The 21,826-nt window shown below is 55.2% G+C and overlaps 1 protein-coding gene across 8 annotated transcripts in view; it reads right to left on the bottom strand.

Moving 5' to 3' along the window:
* Window positions 1-7,670: 7,670 nt before the first annotated feature.
* SCN5A (sodium voltage-gated channel alpha subunit 5) overlaps window positions 7,671-21,826 on the bottom strand; it is a 95,081-nt gene continuing 80,925 nt past the window's right edge. For 4 of the 8 annotated variants that reach the window (XM_069473453.1, XM_069473447.1, XM_069473452.1 and 1 more), the window contains 8 exons: window positions 21,468-21,641; window positions 17,338-17,460; window positions 16,809-17,090; window positions 14,567-14,620; window positions 13,837-13,974; window positions 13,056-13,160; window positions 11,633-11,903; window positions 7,671-8,908 (listed from right to left, as the gene is read on the bottom strand). In XM_069473453.1, the coding sequence (XP_069329554.1) occupies window positions 7,671-8,908; window positions 11,633-11,903; window positions 13,056-13,160; window positions 13,837-13,974; window positions 14,567-14,620; window positions 16,809-17,090; window positions 17,338-17,460; window positions 21,468-21,641 (2,385 nt within the window). Of the gene's footprint in view, window positions 8,909-11,632; window positions 11,904-13,055; window positions 13,161-13,832; window positions 13,975-14,566; window positions 14,621-16,808; window positions 17,091-17,337; window positions 17,461-21,467; window positions 21,642-21,826 lie in introns of all 8 variants that reach the window. The other 4 variants (XM_069473450.1, XM_069473449.1, XM_069473446.1 and 1 more) reach the window with 3 other exon arrangements.

A 21,826-nucleotide genomic window follows, 5' to 3' on the forward strand; every position in this document is an offset into this window, starting at 1 on the left:
CCAAGCAGAAATACTGGAGGCAAGGTCAGCCCCTGGCCGGTCGTGCCTAGTATCTATCCTAGCACATGCTCCCTGACGCGCTGCCTCACACAGCGGCTGGCACGGAGCAGGGCAGCAGGAGGACAGGACATACCGCTGGCCGGTCAGCCCACATCCGGGGAAGGGGGCTCTGCTCTGACCTCGCATGCCTTTCTGGAATCTGAGCTGGCCTATCTCTGCACAAAGGCTGGGATGATGGGGCTTTTCTCTCCGACAGCAGGTGCCTGGCAGCTGCCCGGGGATGCCAGCCCCGTGAGCTGGCATGGGAGGAAGTGCTTGTCAGGATGGTCATTACACGTGCTGGGCTCAGGCTGGCTCTGCCCCGACCCCTGCCGCTCATGCTGGCTTGGGATACCCGCAAGAGGGTGGTGCCTCTTGATGGGCCCCTGGGGTCCCTCTGGGGTCACCCCCAGATGGAGGTTGGCAGCTGCCAGCCTTAGCATTATTTCTGAACAAGTCCCTTGGCCACCCTCTGACTCCCCTTTGGCCTGTGTGCCTGTGTCTGTCCCTGGGAATGCCCTGAGGCCCCTGGCCCGAGGGGGTTGGGGACAGGAAGCCTGAGATTCATTCCTGGGGTTTCAGGCATCTCCCTGTGCCCCTCCTCCTCCTCTTCCTCCCGGACATAGACCCTGATTTCGGCCTCCACGCCTTGCGTGTGCAGGAGTGCCTGTGTGTGAATCTGCATGTGCTTTTCCATCTGGGTGACACTCTCAAACGGCCATGGGTCTGACCTCTCTCCAGAAAAACAAAGAGTGGAGGGTGGAACTGCTGGTGAGAAAAGGGCAGGCGACTTCAGAGGACAGGAAAGGTTCAGATGGGGGAGAGGGTCCAGGGGACCCCAGCAGAGAATGAATTGGCTGATTGATGTGTTTCTTCCGCAAACATTCCTGACTCCTCATCTGGGCCAGGCACCGGGGAGGGGCTGCAAACCATGTTGTGAACAAACAGGCCTGGCCTGGCTTTGCACAGCCCTTGGGCTGGTGGTCGCAGAGTGCTCAGAGCAGTGGTGGGGTGCAGAGGCACCGTGCCAGCACAGACAGATCCTGGGAAGCAGCCAGGGCCGGGAGACACTAGTTCTGGAAGCTTCCCTGAGCCCCTTGGTGGCTGCCCTTTGGCATCTTCCGCCATGCCCTTGCCTTGCTCTCAGTTGCTGTCTCCGCTGGTAGGAGTGCCTGGCCCCTGTGTCCCCGGCCCTGTCCAACCTTCTGGACGCAAGTCTCGTGGCTGTCAGAGCTGCCGGTGGAGAAGCTGCTGGCACGCGGGTAGGGAGCTGCCAACGCCATGGCCTGAGGGTGAGAGCTGACGTCTGTGCAGGAGCATCTCTCTGCCTGCCAAGGGCTGAGATCTCTGGGCTGCGTGCCTTCCCTCTGACACAGGAGCCGGCACCCGTCACTCACAGAGCCACCCGCTGCCTGGACCCCAGCCTCACCGCCAGTGCCCAGTGACAGCTGCGGCATTGCAGCAAGTGCAGGCCTCCTCTCAGCCCGGCCCTGCCCCTCACGGCTCCCCCCAGGTGAGCTGCCCACATCTCTAGCTGGCGAGCCCCCCTCAGGCAGCCAGGGAAGACCCCACCCAAGGGGCCCCAAACCCCCAACTCCAAGCCTTGGCCTCACGGACAAGGGGGAAGCCACCTCGCTGGCCCAAACCGAGGAGATAGTGTCCCTGGAGCTTGTGCGAGAGGAGACCTGACCCCCTTCACAGCTCATGGTGGGGTCGCAGCTTCGGACCCTCTCCTCCCCTCACGCACCCCTCCCGCCACTGACCCACTAGCACGTGCCAGCTGCCGAGCTGGGGCCCGGGTGTGACGGTGAGTCATGCGCACATGGACCCCACCCTCATGTTGCTTTGAAAGTCTATTCACTGGGATTCCTCATATGAAACTCATTTTCCACCACTCACCAGGCTACACACACAGGCACCCACCCGAGTTCTGTGTATATCTGAAACAATAGTTTTATAAAACAACGCTCACCCTTTCCACACAGGATATATTGCTATTTAAATTCGGATATTCTTTTTACAAAAGGTGGTTGTAGCCCACTTCTCTGGGACGTGGCCTGCACTTTGAAAAGCTCTCCTCTGGTTGGAGAAAGACAACTAACCAAGTGCCATAGGAGCTTGGGGTGGACTGCTCTGTCCCAGTGTTGACCAAGGGACCAATACCACACACATCTCTCTTCTGAAGACTGTTGACAAGGAAAATGGTGCCAGGCATATTCATGGCGAGGACGTCAAAAGGGGTCTGAGAGAGCAGGGGGCTGAGGGAACCCGGGAGCCAGTTTCTTTGGCAAGAGCTGTTGCTGTGTTGTTTCTAGGACCCTGTAGCCTTCCCCTGGGGAGGGCTGTGGGGGGCGTGTGCCACCTTCTAAACCCAAGCCTGTGAGGGGGCTTCGGGAGGCTTCTCAGAGAACTTCTCAGAGAACTCGGAGACACAGAGGATGAGAAAGCTCAAGTGGACGGGTGAGCGTGCGCTGACTCCAGCCCTGGGAGCCTGCAGTGCGGGCGACTGCAGAGTGTGCTGCCGTCAGGGCACCGTCTGCCTGTCTGGGGAGAAGCCACCCGCCACCCTGTCTCTGACCATTCTCAGGTCAGGCTGAGACTGTATTGACAGCGTAAAGTGACCGTAGGCTGCTGTTCTTTTACCCCAGACTGAGCTGAAAAGTTACAGGATCTGCCTGGGTTTTCATCCAGGCTGGGGAAGGTGATCTGAAGGGGACAGGGAAGGACAGAAATAAAGGTTGGGTTCTATTACATCAGGGCTCATGTTTGCTTGCGTTCCAGCTCCTCGGGCGTTTGTGGGGGGTGTTGGGTGCTGCGGCAGGGGAGGGACCAGGAGCAGGGCCTGTCGTGGGGAAGGGGCTGGTCCGTGTCAGGGAAGGTTCTCAGCAGAGGGACGTTCAGGTGAGGCCTGAGGACAGAGTGGCAAGGAGAAGAGTGTTCTGGGTAGGGGAACAGCAGCTGGCACGGCTGGGAGGAGGGCGAGCCGAGCCTCTGAGGGGTTGGAGAGAGGTGCAGTTAGAGGCTAGCAAGGCTGGAGGCCCCGTGAGGGGTTTGCCTTGATCCCGAGGCAGAAGGAGGCCAGTGAGTGGTCTTGTCCAGGGGGTGATTACTTTGGATTAAAATAGCCCTCTGGTAGCAGAGTGAGGAGAGTTTGGAAGGGATGAGGTTAGAGGCAGGAGCTGGCCTGGTGGTGTCCCTGAGGCGAGGTGCTGGCTTCAACCAAGGAAGGGCAACAATATGGAGCCCAGTGGTGGGATTTGAAGACACCAGGAGGCAAGGAGGTGAGGGGTGAGGGAGCAGCGGACGGCGGCCCGTGGAGCGCCTCCACAGACAGGCCCTGGGCGCGGCAGAGTCAATGCTGGATGCCAGCTTGAAAGCTCTGGAGATGCCCAAAACAGACAGCGGGACATGTTGGCCTGGGGCTGCAGGGAGAGGCCCCGGCTCAGGATAAAGACTCAAGATTCTTCGTCCAAACCACAGAGGGGACGAGAATGTGTTTTCCACGCTCTTCCTGGCAGAGGGCGTGAGGCCTAAAGAACTTGAACATTAGCCAGACACTGGAGGACGTTCTCCCAAAGGAAGCAAGAAGGGCACTCGGTAAGACAGGAGGAAGCACAGGGAACAAAAGAAAAAACAGACAATTTAGACTTCATGAAAATTAAAACATTTTGTGTACCCAAAGACAGTATCAGCAGAGTAAAAAGGTAATCACAGAATGTGACAAAACATGTGCAAATCCTATATCTGATAAAGGATTGATGTCCAGAATATATAAGGAACTCCCAAAACTCAACAGCAAAAACCAGCCCAATTCAAAAGACTTGAATTTCCCCAAAGAAGATACACAAATGGCCAATAAGCACAGAAAAAAATGCTCAATATCACTAATCATTAGGGAAATGCAGATAAAACTACAATAAGCTGACACCACCTCCAATCCCTTAGGGTGGCTACTATTAAAAAAAAACAACAGAAAATAACAAGTGTTGATGAGGATGTGAAGAAATCGGAACCCTTGTGCACTATTGGGGGGAAGGGAAAATGGTACAGCCACTGTGAAAAACAGTATTCCTCAAAAAAGTAAAAATAGAATTGCCATGTGATGCAGCAATTCCACTTCTGGGTATATACCGCTAAGAATTGAAAGCAAGATCTCAATGATATTTGTGCACTCATGTTCACAGCAGCATTATTTACAATAGCTAAAAGGTGGAAGCAAACCAAGTGTCCATCTGTAGGTGAATGGATAAACAAAATATATACAATGGAATATTATTCAGCCTTAAAAAGAAAGGAAATTCTGAAAAGTTCTGAAAAACTCCTGAAAAAATTCCTAAAAAGGAAGAAAATATGCTACAACATGGATGAACTTTGAGGACATTATGCTAAGTGAAATAAGCCAGTCACAAAAGGACAAATACTGTATGATTCCACTTATACGAGGCACTTAGTCAAGTTCATAGAGACAGAAAGTAGAACGGAGGCTTCCAAGGGCTGGAGGGGAGGGAGAGTGGGGAGTTGGAGTTTACTAGGTACAGATTTCAGTTTTACAAGATGAAGAGTGTTCTGGAGATGGGCGGTGGTGATGGTTGCACAACGGGAATGTATTTAATACCACTGAACTGTACAGTTAAAAATGGTTAAGATGGTAAATTTTCTGTTATGTGTATTTTACCATGACTCAAATAATTGAAGAAAAGCAAAGCAAAGCAGGAGGAAACCCTGGAGAGGGCGGTGCCACAGGAGCCGGGGCGGGAGAGGATTCCGGAAAGGGCTGCTGGAACCAAGTGGAATGCTGCAGGGCGCACACAAGATGAGGACCAAGAAGGCGCTGCTGGACCCAGCCACGACGAGGAGGTCCTACGTGCTGGCAGCGTGCTTTGGCGAGTGTTGGGCTGGCTGCAGCAGTGAGGTGCAGTGGACCAAGGAGGAAGCCGGTGTCAGATGTCACAGGTCCAAGGCAGCCACAGCTTCTGCCTGCCCAGGGAGCTGCCCCTGGCTTGACACATGGGTACTGTCCATCCCGCCTCAGGGCTCCGACTGGAAGTCCTAGAAGGCAGGATCCAGGTGTCCTCTCCTGGGGGGCACAGTGCTCTGCCCACACCCCACTCATCCTGGACCAGCCCACACTCCCAGCCATTTTCCTGGGAAGATAACCGAAAGTCCTTCGGGGTTCTGGGACTCTCCCTCTCCCAGCCCCCAGCACCACCATTCTCCAGACTTGGTGAGGATGAGCCCTTCTCACGGGCTCCTTGGGCCTCTGCCACCGCCCTTGTCAAATCTCAGCACAAGAACAGAGCCCAGACCAGGTGATGTAAGCCATTTATTGGTTTGTTTTAAAAATATGTATTTTATTTATACACGACGTTTGGTGAGAAGTGCTCGATTAGTTCAGACAACATCTGGCACTGATGCTTGTCCCCCCTCCTCCTTCCTACCCTCTTCTCCCCTCCTGCTGGCCACTGTGCAGTTCTGGAAATAAATAAAACGAGAGCCATGCTAAAAGCTAAGGGGTCGGGTCTAGCTCGTCCCTGCCCTTAGCCACACTGTCTGCAGATGGCCCTGGGCACCTGTCTCTAGGCTCCCGGGCTGTCCACACACGCAAAACCACAGTCTCCTTCCGGCCAGCTGGGCTGGCAGCCCGGCCTGCCTCCCAACCGCATTCCTGCCTGTGCGGCGGGCGGTGAGTGCCCAGGACGGGCACACGCCTGTCCAAGCCTTGAGAGCAAAGCACAGAGATCTACAAAAATAAGATTTCCACTCAGAGAAGTGTCACTGGGACAGTTAAAACCGAGTCCCACACTGGACTCAAAGGGGACACAAGAGAAATCTCTGGGGGTGGGGTGGGTTGGGGGCTGGGGTTGCCACCAAGGGAACTGGGGTGACAAGAAGAAACATAATACTTTATGCGCTGGCAATGCCCCCCTTCAGCACTGCCGTGAGTGTCGCAAACGTCCAGCCCTCTGACAGCTCGGCGAGGTAGGTTAGGAGCAGCCAGCCCGAGAGGGCGGGTGAGACTGAGGTGGCCGGCGAGGCGGACGCCCGCCCGGCGGAGGTGGCTCTGCTGGAGAGCTGGAATTGGGCAGCCGAGCCCCTGCCTGTTCCCGCTCCACCAGCTGTTCTCTACATTAACAGATTTGCATATGCTAAATAGGATTGTCAGCAGCTGAAGAGGTCCTGGGGTAATTGGACTAGTAAAAGTATTTTTCCCTGAAAAAACCTTCTCACAAGACCTATGGGACATCCTGGACCCTGCCCCGAGGAGGGCCTGTGTGTGGGTGCCACCAGGACCCCGGGCTGAGCCAGAGGGGCTGGTCCAGGCCACACGGTTCCATCTCCCAAAGGGGCCCATGGTTCGTCCCCCTCCCAGGGCACAAGAACTGGGCCTGACCATCCCGAGGCCCCTCCCTGCACAGGGCCAAGCTGCCCTCCCCCTTCCCAGGCCACCGCGTTTGAGAGAGGCTGGGGACCACACAGAAATCTCTTCTCCACACGGTCAGAGGCAGGAAGGTCCAGAGAGAGCCCTGGGAGACGGCAACAGGTTCCTCTCTTCAGACGGGCTGAGGGGCCACCGCAGCCGAGCACTGTTGAACTTCTCAGGCTCAAACCCACGAAGCTCATCCTTCTCCCCCCCTTGGCCTGTTGGGCAGGGCCTGCCGGGTTCCGGCCGCAAGGACAAGCAGTATGCCAGGCTGTGAGTGGGGCTGGCTCCCTCGTGCCCCTCGGTGTGAAGGTTAATACTCTTGTGGGAGGGAAGAAAAGGCAGTATCAGTGCCTTGGGCCAGCCCTGGGACCCAGGCTACTCTCTGGAAGCTTTTTATTTTTGTAGGACTGATCCCACGATGGCCTGCATAAAAACACAGGGGAAAAAATGGGACCTTGGAGACAACAGGCCAGGGTGAGCCCCACTGACAAGGACGCCATCCGTGGGGGCCAGTGGAGACACCTATCTCCCTTAGGCTGGGGGCAGAGGTGGTTGCCTGACACTTGCCTGAGGGGACCCTGGGCCCCCGTGGCCTGTGTCTGGCCTCTGTGTGTGTGTGTGGGGGGGGGGTCAGTCCTCCTGACACCTCAGCCCAAGCTGCAGGGGTCCCCATCCCCCTGTTGGGACAGTGAAGGCCTGTGGGGGCCACACTGCATTGCACTTTTGCTTCGAGAACAGAGTTCCGGCTGCTCCATAGACGCTCTTGTTCAGGGTTAAGAAGAGGCAGCGTGAAATGCTGCCGACGTCCATGGAAAAATCTTTAGTTCTTTGCTCAAGTAAAAAAATATCAAATATAATAAATTTATGAAAGCCCATTCACAACATATACAGTCTCAGTTTTATATTTCGCCTCAGCAGCTGGGACGGAGTTGCTTTTCAGAGCCCCCGGGCGTTGCCTGAGCAGACCAGGCCGCGGGTATGTGTGGGGCCTTCAGGGACAGGATGCCCTGAAAGGTCAGCTCTTTCAACTGCTCTGGCTGCCCACGTGACACCACGGAACTCTGCCTCGTCGTCCGCGGGGCTGAGGCTCATCTCTCGCCCCTAGAGCTCAAAGCCAGGAAGGCCCAGGCTGGTTGGTGACTGCATTCAGGTTTGCCACGATGCGACAGGCTGCCTCTCAGTGTGCCCTGGCCCGCTGGGGCGAGGCTCACACAATAGACTCCCGGTCCCTGTCTGGGGATGGAGGGTAGTCGGCGAGATCTTCGCTGCGGCTGTAGTCAGACACCGGCACCTGGAGGTTATCGCTGGTGGCTCTAGTGACGCTGTCATAGGAGGGTGGGAAGGAGGTGGAGGAGATGGAGCTGGAGGGTGGGCCAAGGGGCCGGGAGAAGTTCTCATTCATCATGTAGGCGATGAGGCCCTCTCGCTCAGGGGCGTCTTCTTCAGAGAGGCCGCTGCTGCCTGCCTGCTGCCGGAAGAGGAAGGAGGCATGCTTCATGGAGCGCTGCAGCAGGTGCCTGCGGAAGGCCCTCTGGATGACCGTGGCCGACACCTCCTCGTGCTTGCGCCGCAGTGTGGTGGTGATGGGTTCGTAGGAGATCTTGGATGGGTTGGCCGCCATGAATTTCTCCTCCATCTGGATCTTCAGGGCGTCCATCTCCCCAGACTCCCCGAGGACCCTCTTGGTGAAGGCGAAGAGGATGTCCATGCAGTGGATACGGTCCCCACTCACCATGGGCAGGTCCATGTTGATGAGGTTTATCTGGTTGGGCTTGGCGATCCGGAGCGGCTCAGACAGGGCATCGGCAAAGTCGGACAGGGCCGAATACTCAATGAACTGGGTGGCCTCTGGGTCGAACTTCTCCCAGATCTCGTAGAACATGTCAAAGTCATCCTCGCTCAGAGGCTCGGTGCTCTCCTCTGTGGCCACGCTGAAGTTCTCCAGGATGATGGCGATGTACATGTTGACCACGATGAGGAAAGAGATGATGATGTAGGTGGTGAAGAAGAGGATGCCCACGGCTGGGCTCCCGCAGTTCCCTCGGGAGCCATTGCTGTTGGGCAGATTGGGGTCACAGTAGGGGGGCCCCGTGTTGAGGATGGGGCTGAGGAGGCCATCCCAGCCAGCCGACGTGGTGATCTGGAAGAGGCACAGCATGCTGTTGGCAAAGGTCTGGAAGTTGAACATGTCATCGATGCCGGCCTCCCACTTGACATAAGCGAAGTTGGCCATGCCGAAGATGGAGTAGATGAACATGACGAGGAAGAGCAGCAGCCCGATGTTGAAGAGGGCAGGCAGGGACATCATGAGGGCAAAGAGCAGCGTGCGGATCCCCTTGGCCCCTCGGATCAGTCTGAGGATGCGGCCGATTCGGGCCAGGCGGATGACCCGGAAGAGCGTCGGGGAGAAGAAGTACTTCTGGATGATGTCTGAGAGCACAGTGCCTGTGGGAAACAACAGAGACTGTGGCCACTGAGGGCACTTCTGTCCTCCCTCCAGCCAGCATCACTGGGGGGGTGGGGGGGTGGGGGGGTGGGGGTGGGCAGGTCTCTGTACAGCAAGGAGCCAGGGAGAGGAGGCCCTTCCAGGAGGATTGGGTCAACTGGGCATGCTAGGACTGCCTCCTCCTGCCTCTCTGAGTCTCCATTTCTGCATCTATGATGCAGAAAATGAGGACCCACATCCTTTACAAAGTGCCTTCTCAGCCCCTTTGTTCCTTAAGCTTCAAGGTATACCTGCACCATAGAGCTGTTCTAGGACCATCGTCCACATCATGGTTCTGAGGCCAGAGGGGGCCTGCTGGGCACCTTGGCAGCCCAGCTTGGACCAGAACTCAGGCCTTTTTGCTCATCACTACTCAAAGCGCGGTGCAAGGACCAGCAGCCTTGAAATCTCCTTGGTGCTTATTAGAAACGTAGAATCTCAGCTCCACCCCCAGCCATTGTGTTTTAACAAGCCCAGATGATTTATGTGCACATTGAAGAGGGAGAAAACACTGGCCCAGAAATCAGTCCTCCCCTGATAACACGACATGCCTCAGGGTCTTCTCTCAGCCTCTCTGTGATGGTTTCTATCCCCTCCCCACTTTGCTTCCTGCCAGGGCTTCCTCACCCCTGAGTCTGAGTGACTACCTGGGTTTGGAGTTTTAAGGGGCATGGATATAAATTATAGGAGAAAGAGTGAAACAAACTTGTCTCATATTGGCCCAAGTGCCCTTTCCAGACTCCTCCTATAATGCCACTGGCTCACATATGGCCAGTGCTTAATGTCAAGCAGGCAATGGGCTGAGCACTTTATAGCCATCATTTCATTTAATCCTTCCCATCACCCTAGGAAGTGAGCTGATACCATCATCCCTCATTTTCCAGAAGAGGAAACTGAGAGGTGAGATAACTTACCCAAGTTGCCACCTAGTGAGTGAGAAGCTGGGATTTGACTCAGACATGCTGGCTCCAAGTTGACCTCTTAACGATGCCTCTCTGGTATGGCCCAAGCACGGGACCAGTAGAAGATCCCAAAGTACATGCTGCACCTCCCGAGGCCTCTGAGACTGTCCCCTAGTGGTTCCATTCCTACTGCTGGCATTCCTGCATTCTCTAAAGCTTCTCTCTGGTCTGATACGGCACAATCTCACCCTCACCCCTGCCTGGGCCCCCTCCCTACAGCATTCCTGACCCTGCTTTATGCTTCTGCCCATCTGTCCATCACTGCAGCAACAGCGGTGCCTGCCCTGCCCCTGCATTACCTCGGCATTGACCAGAGGCAGAGGCCATACATGGCAGAAAGACAAAAGTCAGAGTCACCCCAGTGGGTTGGAACCCCAAGAATTTGGGTTCCAAGTACAAGCAATGAAAGAAAAAATATAAACAAATTAGACTTCACTAAAATTAAAAACTTCTGTGCTCCAACAGACACCACGAAGAAATGAAAAAACCCACAGACTGGGAGAAATACTATTTGTAAGTCATATCTAATAAGGGCCTAGTATCCAGAACATATAAAGAACTCTTACAACTCAACAATAAAAAGATAAATAAGCCAGTGAAAGGATTTGAATAGAGATTTCTCCAAGGAAGATATATTATACAAATGACCAATAAGCACATGAAAAGATGTTTAGCATCATTACATCAGAGAAATAAAACCCAAACCTCAGTGAGATACCACTTCATATCCACCAGAGTGGCTACCATAAGAAAATGCAGACAACTAGTGTTGGTGAAGATGTGGGATAATTGGAATCCTCCTTGATGGCGGGGATGTACCAAGGTGCAGCCACTTTGGAAAACAGTTTGGCCGTCCCTGGAAATGTTGGGTTAGCGGTTGCCAGGGACTGAAGGGAATGGAGAAGTGAGGGAGTGAATACTAAATGGGTAGAGTTTCTTTTGGGGTGAAGAAAAATTAGATAGTGGTGATGAATGTGCAGCTCTGTGAATATACTGAAAACCACCGAACTGTATACTTCAAAGTGAATTTTACATTGATTTTCTGTGAATGTTATGATATGTGAATTACATCTCAATAAAGCTGTTATATTAAGAAAAGAAATCTTGGCTCTGAGGTCAAACAGACAGGGTGAGGACCATCTCTCTGCTGCCCCCCAGTTATATGACCTCCCTCCCTCCGTGCTGACTTTACAGGGTGAACTGCGTAAGCGGGTGATGTCTGACGGGGCCTGGCACACACCTTGGTGGTTAGACTCCAGAATTTTCCACCTCTACGGACAGTTTCTACCCTGGGGGGCCACCTACCTCCCATCCTGGGGGACTCACCTCCTGAGTGAGCCTTCGGGGTGCACGCTTTCCTCTGGGGGGGTGAGAAAGCCTCGCCGTGCCCACTCCCTTCCCCAGACTCATCCCTGAGGCTCCCCCAGCAGTCAGAGAACTGGCTTCCTGGGTCCTCTGGAGGGTGGGGCCTGGAGCAGGTGCTGGGTCCTCTGCCAGGTTGGCCCTTTTGGCCCAAGTGGGCCTTTCCAGACAAGTTCTCCCTGGAGGGGTGTGTGTGTGTGTGTGTGTGTGTGCGTGTGTGTGTGTGAGGGGAGGGGTGAGAAATGCAGAGAAAAAAGAATGAAGGAGGCTCGTGTAGTTCTTGGCATGAAGTAGAAGCCCAGGGCTAAGGGAGGCCTAGCCTGGGGAGGGCTTCTCTGTCCAGCTGACTTGCATACCCACCCACGATGGACAGGATGACAACCACGAAGTCGAAGATGTTCCAGCTGTTGGTGAAGTAGTAGTGGCGCAGGGCAGTCATCTTGATGATACACTCGCCCGTGAAGATGGCCACAAAGAGCAGGTTGATCTTGGTCAAGATGCTGACCTTCTCAGGGCTTTGGTCATCTGTTTCCACCATCATGGTCACCATATTCAAGCAGATGAGAAACATGATGGTGACATCGAAGGCCTGCTTGGTCACAATGTCGAATAGGAAGCCCTGGTACTTGTTCTGAAAGGAGGGGCACATGGGACGGGCTCAGCAGGGTCCTCAGGCCGGCCGCAAGCCACCTGCCGCTGCCACAGCCTGACAACCCACCCAGCCACCCACTCCACCTGCTGGTGAGCCCAAAGCCCACCACTGCCATGGTGCACAGGGAGGAGGAAGTCACACGGAGAGAAATAGCTGGCTCTCCTGCAGAAAAGCTCCCTGGGCTTCAGGGCCCAGCCCTGAGGCTCTCTCCTCTGTGAGGCCTTCCCGGATGGCTTCGTAGAGAGAGGGTTCTCCTGCCCTACCTTAGTGCACTGCTCATTGTGCTCCTCTTTTTGTTCCCACAGTCTGAAGGCTTGAGGTCAAATTTAAACTTTAACCCTAGTAATTGTGTTAGCCTTCAGATCAATATATTTTTTCCACTCTTTTTATGGAATTGATTTTATTTATTCTACTAACTATATTTATATGTGTCTTTAATTGTAAATCAGCCCAGATTACTTTGGGGAAGAGATAAAATTATAAATAACACCCCCCACCACTAATCTAGAACCAAGCATAGTGAACAAGAAAGAATCAGATGAAATTGATGAATTGGATTAAAAAACTGGGGCTGTTACTTACTAGCTAGTGATTTAGGTAACATCATCTAATTTCTTTGAGAACTCCCTCCCCCCCGTGCCCCAACACACACACACACACATACCCCCACACACACTCTTTTGGAGAATGGCTTGATGGGGCCACAGGAGCCAGCCTAGCAGAGGCTCCAGCTCTGCAGAGCTTCTGGCTCTACTCACCAGGGGACCCTGAAATACAGCTCCCTGACTGTTCTGGGGATCCAAGGATGAGGCTATGAATGGGGCTAGGGGCTGTGAAGCCTGCTCTGCTTTCCCTGGGGAAAGCCTGAGCCCTGGAAGGGAAGCAGGGGGCCTACTCAGAGGCAGGGTGCTCCCTGTGGGTGGGAGTGTCCCCTGGACGCTACAGCCTTCTCATGCCTTCCTCACTGTCTGTGTGAGGCTAAGGCCTCTCTCTGTGGTCAGACATTTGATAGTACCCGTAGGATGGGATGAAAGACTGACGAGGCCCTGCTGGCTGGCTGTGTGGCACAGGAGTACCCCAGGGCCCCCAGCAGATCCTCCCCACTCCCCTTGAATCTGGAGCCTAACTCACCAGGGGCCGTGGGATGGGCTTCTGGGGCTTCTTGGAGCCCAGCTTCTTCATGGCGTTGTAGTACTTCTTTTGCTCCTCTGTCATGAAGATGTCCTGGCCCCCTAAGTGCAGAGAGACAGGTACCAGCCTCATTTGGGGGCTCTCAGAGGCCCTGGCATGGAGGCCATGGGGATTTTGCCTCCTTGGTGAGGATGCCAGGGTCAACTTCCTCCTTGCTTCCTTTCCTGGTGGAGAAAGTATGCGCCCATCCTGCACCAGAGAGTCTTCCCCAAACCTGCTTATCCAGGGTCCCTGTCCCCCTTCACCTTGAGATCTCTCTGGCTTTGTGACCTGCAAATCCAATCTCCCCTGTGGCCCCTTCACCCAGCTCAGCCAGCCCAGGAGTCCTCTGTGCCTGGGTTTGCCTGCAACCCAATCACAGCCCCTCTGAGGGGGCTCCACGAAGACCTTGGGCCTCTGCACAGGCCCCATCCACAACCTCTGATCATGGACCAGGTGAACAGCCCCAACCCTCACCCCAGCTTCTCTCAGCAGCCTTGTCTCTCAGGCAGACAAGGGCAGGAGTAGGGCTTCCCACTAGAGCCCCTTCCTACATTCTTACAAGCCTAGGCGTGCTACATCCATGGACACACCCTCTCCCCGCCTGATTCCAGCAGGGGCAAGAAGAGCACTGTCCCCAACAGGGAAGGTGAGATGGGGCCTGGAGCCAGAATGGCTCCTCAATGCCCCGGCACCCAGCCCTGCCCTGCCCAGCCCAGGTGGGAGCCTGTGCTCTACGTATCTTTTTCTTCTGTTGGTTGAAGTTGTCAATGATGACACCGATGAAAAGGTTCAGGGTGAAGAAAGACCCGAAGATGATGAAAATGACAAAGTAGATGTACATGTAGAGGTTGTACTCCCACTGGGGCTGCTCTTCGTACTGAGGGAGAAATCGCACAGTGAGGTCAGGCAGACTGGGGGCTCGGGATCAGATGGGGGGAGGGGTGGAGGCAGGGGCTGGCTGGGGTTTGCATCCTGTGGGGGAGAGCGTGTGGCCAGAGGAAGGTCACCAGCCCAGAGGTGTGTGTGTGTACAGAGCCAGGCCAGAGGTCAGTGGGGACAGAGATGAGAAGGTGGACAGTGGCAGGTGAGGACAGCCAGTATGCTGGGCACAGCGTCAGTGTGTGGCTTTAGCCCGAGCCATTGGGAGGCTGGAGTATAGAGGACAGTTGGGTGGGGCGCAGAACAAAGAAGAAACTTGATCTGCATCTCTGTTGCTTCCACCCCATCCTCCTGGGGGAGGTTCAGTAAACTACTGTGAGTTTAATTTCAAAGACATATGAGAATTGTGGGACTTCTTGGGAGACCTTGCAGCTTGCCCCAGGGGCAGGCCTGGGCATTCCAGAAAGGCTGAACCCCAGGTTGCCACGTGAGATCTTGCCCTTGACGGCTGGGCTTTTGGATGTGGACACTGATTCCCTGGTGGCCAAGCAGCCAGAAGTCTCAGGTGTCTGATTTGGTGGGAAACTTACCCCTCTGGAGTCCACAGCTGCATACATAATGTCCATCCAACCTTTAAATGTTGCCTGGAAGGAGAAGACAAGATGAAAACACTCATTTAATTCTGCGTCTTGCTTGAGCTACTTAGGGCTCCCGTGTGGACAGATGAGGCCAGGGAAAGGGCCTCCTATAAGAGGCAAGAAGCAGGCAGCCTCACCCCACCCCTTCAGCAATGTCCAGATGTCTGGGCAGTCAGAGAAAGGCCTTATTGGGGCTGGAGGTGGAGGGGAAGCAGCTGAGCAGACACTCCCAGAAGGCCCTACAGCCAAGAGTCTGCCACGGCTTGAAGGAGGTCTGCCCTTCAGATCCACATTCATTTCAGATTCTAGAACAACAGAGTCCTGACAGTGGGTGCCGGGGGCAGAGGAGTGGGGCTTGGCCTCTCTGTTCTGGCTTGAGGTCACCCCCAGTGCTGACCTGGTCCCCCCACCATGCACCTCAGAGAACCATGTGGCTTCTACTCCATGGACTTTCACAGGAAGTCCCTGAAGAATCCCAACCTTTCCTTGTATTTAAGGGGGTCCTTTTGCCAGTGAAGTGTTGGTAAATGGTTAACAACTGACTTTCCAGAAGAAGAAAAAGCCGTGATTGTTGTTTATCAATTTCTCTGGTGTAAATATTCCCACCATGGTCAATTTCAAGTTCCCGGTGCCATGTTACTGTACACGGAGTTGGGAAGAGATGCGCAGGAGCATAGCGTGATAGTATTTCCACTGTCCAGTTATTAATACAATAGATGTAAACGTCCTCAAGAGCATAGATGATAATAAAAAGCAATGATGAGTTTTCAGTATTTATTACATTTTTTAATATCATTTAGTTAATTATAAGTTTATAAAATTTATTTTTTTTATAATGGTCATGTTTAATAACCAGCTTGCAAAATTACTGAAAATGTAACACTCAGCTCTTGTGTGCTGGCACAAGCTGGCTCTAGCACACCACACCAAGGGGCTAAAGAGGGAGGCTGAACGAGAAAGCCCTGGTGCTGGCTCTGTTGTCTGCCCCAGTCTGGGCTGCTATGCAGATTCAGAAAGAGCCCAAGAGACATGCTTGGTGGTGAGACTGAATGCCCAGTGGAGTCTCACTTGTGTCCTTGGCAAAGTCCAATCCTGCCCCAAGCCTCCTTTCAAGGCACCAGCTCAGCTACACAAACTTTCGGTGTCTAAGAGTTCTTATGAGGCAGGCAGGGCAGAGGGGGAAGCTGAGGCTGTCCATAGAAGGCAAGCTGCAGCCCCCGTGTCAAGAGGCCCTCACGTATAGAGGGCTGGAAATGCTTTGGGACTGCTGGGGACCACCCAAGGTTATGAGATGCTTGTGACTGAATTTTTTTCAGCCACTGAGTGGTTCTGTCTGGAAAGGTGAGCAGTTCTCAGTGTACAAAGAGGGCCTTTCCTTTCAAAGTTCTGACATTCAGAGGGACAGTCATGGGGATGGATAGCCCTTTGGGTTTGGCAGGGGAGTCTTTGTGGGACTACTGCTGGGATTTAAGGGACGGGTGGAGGTGTGAACAGAAGTGCAAAAAGTTTATAGGTGAGAGTCTACTGAGTTTCCCTCTGCTTTCAGGATTAGAGACAGGTGTCTGGACCTGAGATTGGGCTAGCAAGACGAACAAGTTGCAGCTCTATGCATTATGGCTCTGACTGCATTTCCGTTGTCAACGCTAATTTTATGGCATGTGGTATAATCACTGAAGCCACCATACTTGCAAAATCAATGGAAACTCTCGAAGGACTGTGTGTGTTTTTAAATATCACACATCTTGCACATCAAAGATGGAAATACACATATTCTTTTAAACAACACAAGTGCTAACACTACCTTTTATAACAGAGGGTGGCCAGAGATACAATTTCGCTAATAGTTCAGGCTCTGGGTAGTCTGTGGTCTTTCATTTTTAACCTGTGCTGCTACATTGCCGAAGTGAAAGCCCGAAGAGGTCAACTTGACTACTGGCTGGGGGGTGGCTCTGCTGCAGTGCTGACCTGGCCCCATGCCACGCATCTTGGAGAATGTGACCATCTGCTCTAGAGCTGAAAGTCTGGGGACTTCCCAAGGAGCCAAGTCCCTGGAAAGTCCTTAGCCTCCTTTGGGCACTGTGACTCTATTGTGAAGATCCAGCCCCGCTGTCCCCGCCTGCCCACGTGGCGGGTGAAGCCACGTGCTGCTGGGGAGCCAGTGAGAGGAAGGAAGTCCCTTCTCTCTGGGACTTACCACTTGCAGAAGGGCCAGGTACCCAGCACCCACGTTGTCAAAGTTGACTTTCACCTTGGTCCAGTGCAATTCGCCAGTGACGTTGAAGGACTCACACTCGCTCTTGTTGTTCACGATGGTGTAGTTCAAAGGCAGGTCTCCCTCAGTCTGGTTGATGCACCTCCCGAACTTCCCCGCAAAGAGGTTCACGCCCATGATGCTGAAGATGAGCCAGAAGATGAGGCAGACGAGGAGGACGTTCATGATGGAGGGGATGGCGCCCACCAGTGCGTTGACCACCACCTCCAGGGGACAGAGAGGAGGCTCAGTTCCTGGGGTCCCCAGAGCATATGCCCTTATCAAGACCCCCACTGACTGAACTCCCTGGCTACAGGTGGTGGTGGGGTGGGGCGTGGACCCTGCGATCATGATGGCGGAAGAGGCCAACCCCAAGGCTGGAAGCCCTGGTTGGGGGTGAGGGGGACAGACCGAGGTGACTCCAGAACATATGCCTTTGCCTTCCTGGTGGGGAGGCAGCAGCCTCTCTTACCCTCATGCCCTCAAATCGTGACAGGGCTCTCAGGGGACGGAGCGCACGCAGAGTCCGCAGTGACTTGATGGGGCCCATCTCAGCGAAGCCCAAGGTGTTGGCCACCAGGCTGATCAGTGAGACCTGTGGGAGGCAAAGTGGAGGTGCGAGGAGAGGGATAGCTCTAGAGACAGAAGGTGGGACTCCTGGCCCCCCTAAGCCAGGGCTGGGTGTGTGAGAGCCAGCAGGCCTCTCCGAGTCCAATCTTTAGTATTCCTAAGCTGGATTGTCCTCACAGGCTGCTGTGCACGGGCCAGGCTTCCTGGAGCCCAGCAGTGTCCTGGCTTTTAGACCTTTACTGAGAACCTGCTGTGTGCACTTCACACGCATGCTCTGTCACAGCCACGCTAACCCTAGGGCATTTGCACGCATCATCCCTGTTCTACAGATGAGAAAAGTGAGTTCCAAACCCACCCTGCTGGTGTGGCAGAGCAAGGGCACAAAGCCTGGGCTTTTGGTCCCACATTCTTTCCTTCAAGTCAAATTCTCAGGCCTGTCTCTTCTTAGAGATGCCTCTTTGGGGAAGGAAGGGCAGTCCTGGGTTGAGTGTGAGCAAACAGGCAATCCTAGGCACGTCCCCACAGTCAGGCTTGGCAACAGTGCAACATCTTCAAAGGAGGAAAGCACAGGTGGGGACTTGGTGGCAACGGGAGCCTCAGCTCTCTGTTCCCTCTGCCCCACCCCACTGGGGCAGTTCTACTCTGGATTTTATCCTTCTAAAGCTCCATGGGCAGCTACGCCCTTCCTACTTCACCACTGGCCTGTGATCACAGGCTGAACACGGCTTCCTGTCTGACCTCCCCTGCAGTCACCATTGCCACCACCCTGGCGCTCAGGTAGCCTGGGGTGGGAGGGGCTGAGGGCAGGCGCTTACGTCCCACAGGCTCCTTCCAGGCTTGGCAGCTCCAGGTGGGAAGGGGCTGGGCAGAGGCTTGCGGGAGGAAGACTCCTGGGATCAGCTTCCGTGCTACCCCAGCTCACCCCTCAAGGATGCCGGGCTGCGGGTTCCCTTGCCTGGAGAGGCAGGGGCCGCCTCTCAGGGCACCTCTTCTGGAGGGCAGGGCCTCCAGAGCACCGAGTCCGGCCAGTCTGCCTGCCCAGTTTCTAACAGGCCGCCCTGTGGTCTCTGTTCTTTCCAAAGCTTGCCCCATCTGCTCCGCCCATGGTCTCCCCGTCTTAGGTGATGGCAACCCCATCCCTCCAACTGCGCAGGCCACAATCCTTGGCGTCATCCCTGCCTCCTCTCTGTCTCTGATACCCTGCGTCTAACCCATCAGGATTTCCTGTTGGCTCTGCCTTCAAAATACATCAGAAGTTCAAATATTTCTCACCACTTCCACTGCCACCAGCCCGGCCAGGCCAGTGTCATTCTGCCCCTGGATTACTGCCAGAACCTCCTAACTCTCCACTCTGCTTCCACTGTGCCCCTCCCCCTCTTGCCTTTACGGCAGAGTGAACCTTTCAGAACGTAAGTCAGTTCACACCACCCTTCTGTTCAAAGCCCTCCACTCCCTCCCCATTTCATTCTAAATAAAAGCCCGTGTTTTCTCGAAGGCTGCACCCCACCCACTCCCATGCAGTCTGGCCTCTCAGCGCCCGCACTTGCCTCTGCTCAGGCACCCTGACCTCCTTGCGGTCCCTCCAGTGAACCGGGCCTGTCCCCACCACAGGACCTTTGCACTGCTGTTCCAACCTCTGTTTGGGACGTCCTGCTAGACATTTGCCCCGCTAACCCCAACTTCCAGTCAGCTCAAATTCACCTAGAGGGGCCTGCTCTGGCCGTCCTATTTAAAGCTGTAACCTGCACCCTCCCCTCCAGCCCACCCCCTGAGTCCTGGCACTCCTGATCCCCTTCCCTTCCCTACTTCCTTTTGCTCCATGGTACCTATCACTTCTAACATAATATAAAATTGGCTTGTTATGTTTGTTGTTTGTAGTCACCTTCCTCCATGTGGGCAGGAGTTTTTGTCTATCTGTCCCCTGAGATCCCCAGCACCTACAACAGTGTCTACACGTAGTGGGTGCTCAATAGCATTTACTGAAAAAAAAAATGCATGAATTGATCCTGGAAACATCTTTCCTAGACTCTGAGGCTTGAGACCAACTTTCCCATGAAGTGTGGGGACAGGGGTGGGGTGGGGGTGCGTGAGAGCAGGGCCAGTGTCCAGAAGGCTGCATGCCAGCACCCACTCCCTCCTGCTCGTGCTCGGCCAAGGCTCCTCTGTACTGCGAGCCTCAGCCGTCTTCCCCACCGCTCGTTCTGCTACCTCGCGCCTGCGCAGGGAGGCACGGACAGTTTCCTTCCCCTGGCCTCAGCTCTGAGCTCCCCAAGGGGGTGTGTGGCAGGTGGTTGGTAGGTGGGCTTCCCAGAAGTCTTTGCAGATTCCCTCTCGCCTGCCCTGGGGACGTCCCCCAGCAGGCCCAACTTCCCAAGAAGCTGCACGAACAGCTGGGTCAGGGAGCCCGAGGCTGAGCTGCCAGGATCCCAGGCCCTCCCATGGCCCCTCTACATGGAGGCCTCAGGGTCCTCTCCTTCATCTCAGGAAGGCTCTGAGGGCTGGGCCAGGCTGCCAGGGCATCTACTGCTCCCCCCTTCCCTCTCTCTACCCCACACCCCTCACCCCAGCATTAGCATCCTCTCAGCCACAGGGTGACAGAAAGAAGTCCACAGTGGAGGTCCAAGCACCTGGGTCTGTGTCTCTGTGCCTATGCTCTAGCCCAAGGAGCCCCTCCCACATGGCCCCCCACAGGCTTGGTGGCCCAGGCCTGGACCCTGGCCAGGCTTATTGGGGGCTGAGCCTTTCCCTTTGGCCTCTGAGTGGGGCATAGAGACTGAGCGCAGGAAGGACAGCCCCTGCTGGTGTGCAGAGCCCGGTGCCAAGCTCAGAGCCACTGAGAAACCTGGTGCCCTCTGGAAAGCCCTCTCAGTCTGCAGGTCCTGGCCCCATCCCCCATCCTGTTCTGTGGGACCCACCCTGAGAAACACTCTCCTGAGCCCTTCGCCTTTGCCGTGGCTCCCTGTGCCCTCAGTGAGCACAGACGCAGGGCTGCTCTGCACCCTGAGCCTCGTCATTTATTTATTTATTTATTTATCTGAGACAGAGTCTTGCTCTGTTGCCCTGGGTAGAGTGCAGTGGCGTCATCATAGCTCACAGCAACCTCAAACTCCCGGGCTCAAGCGACCCTTCTGCCTCGGCTTCCCAGAGTGCTGGGATTACAGGCATGAGCCACTGTGCCTGGCCTTGAGCTTCGTTCTTTCCCCACTGACTACTCTCCCGCTTGACAGTGCTCAGGGCCCCTGCACTCAGCCCGCTTGGCACTCAGTAGTGTCCTGGGGCCTTAGCTGTGGGGCAGGAGCTGCCCACTGTAGCTGCCCGCTGGATGCTCAGAAGACTTGCCAACCTCCTGCCCCGGCCCTCCCTGGACACACCCAGGCAGGAAGCCCTTACGGCTGCCTGATCTCCAGGGCAGCAACACAGAACCCCGAGCCGGTGCTTGGGGCTGTCCTCCTTCTCACGGGGACTCCAACTCCCTCATCCGTCCCAAGTGGTACCTTCTACCCGCGCCGGAGGATCTCTCTGCTTTCCCACCATCGCTGCACCAGCCTTCTCCCCTCTGGCCTGTGGCTCACTCTGTCCCCCCTGTGTGGGCACAGGGGCTCTGATCCGGCCAGCTGTCTGGTGGGCCTGACAGACACTGCGCAATCTGCCATGCTGATGCTACAGTACAGCTTGTCTGCGCGCCTCCCTCTCTGGCCACCTGAGCAGGTGAGCCCCCCACCCCCGCCCCGGCTCACACCCCTTCCTGGACTACTCTCTGATGGTCTCCCACTGCTCTGGCTCCAAATTGCAGGTTCCGATGGCAGGACTCTGCTCTTCTATTTCTCTTCTTCCTCCCAGGCTGGGGACCCTGAGGGCAGGGCCTGGGTCTGTCAGACTCCTTGCCTCCTTCCCCTCCGCCTGCCCCACAGCCCAATGTGCACTTCAGCCTGCTGACTCCTGTCGGCCCGGTCGCCCCGCCCCTCTGTCTCAGCTCTCCCACACTGGCAGTGGGCCTCCCCTCCTCCGTTCCCCTCGGGTGCCCACACTCACGTCCACAATGAGGAAATCGAGCCAGCACCAGGCATTGGTGAAGTACTTCTTGAAGCCATAGGCCACCCACTTGAGCAGCATCTCCAGCACGAAGACATAGGTGAACATCTTGTCGGCATACTCCAGCAGAACCTTGATGGTCTTCCGCTCCTCCAGGTAGATGTCCTCGAAGGCCTGCGGACAAGGCCGGGCAAGGACATGACATCCTGAACACTGCCAATTCCACCCTGCAGTGGGCACCATTTGTAACAACAGCTGCTGCCCAGGAGGCGGGGAGGGGAGAAATGCAGTGGAGGGGGGTCCTCCCGGTCATTAGTGTGCCCTCCAGGGTGGGGTGTGTGCCATTGTGGGGCGAGACA

This window comes from Eulemur rufifrons, chromosome 7 (genome assembly GCF_041146395.1).
Source record: "Eulemur rufifrons isolate Redbay chromosome 7, OSU_ERuf_1, whole genome shotgun sequence".
Taxonomy (NCBI): domain Eukaryota; kingdom Metazoa; phylum Chordata; class Mammalia; order Primates; family Lemuridae; genus Eulemur; species Eulemur rufifrons.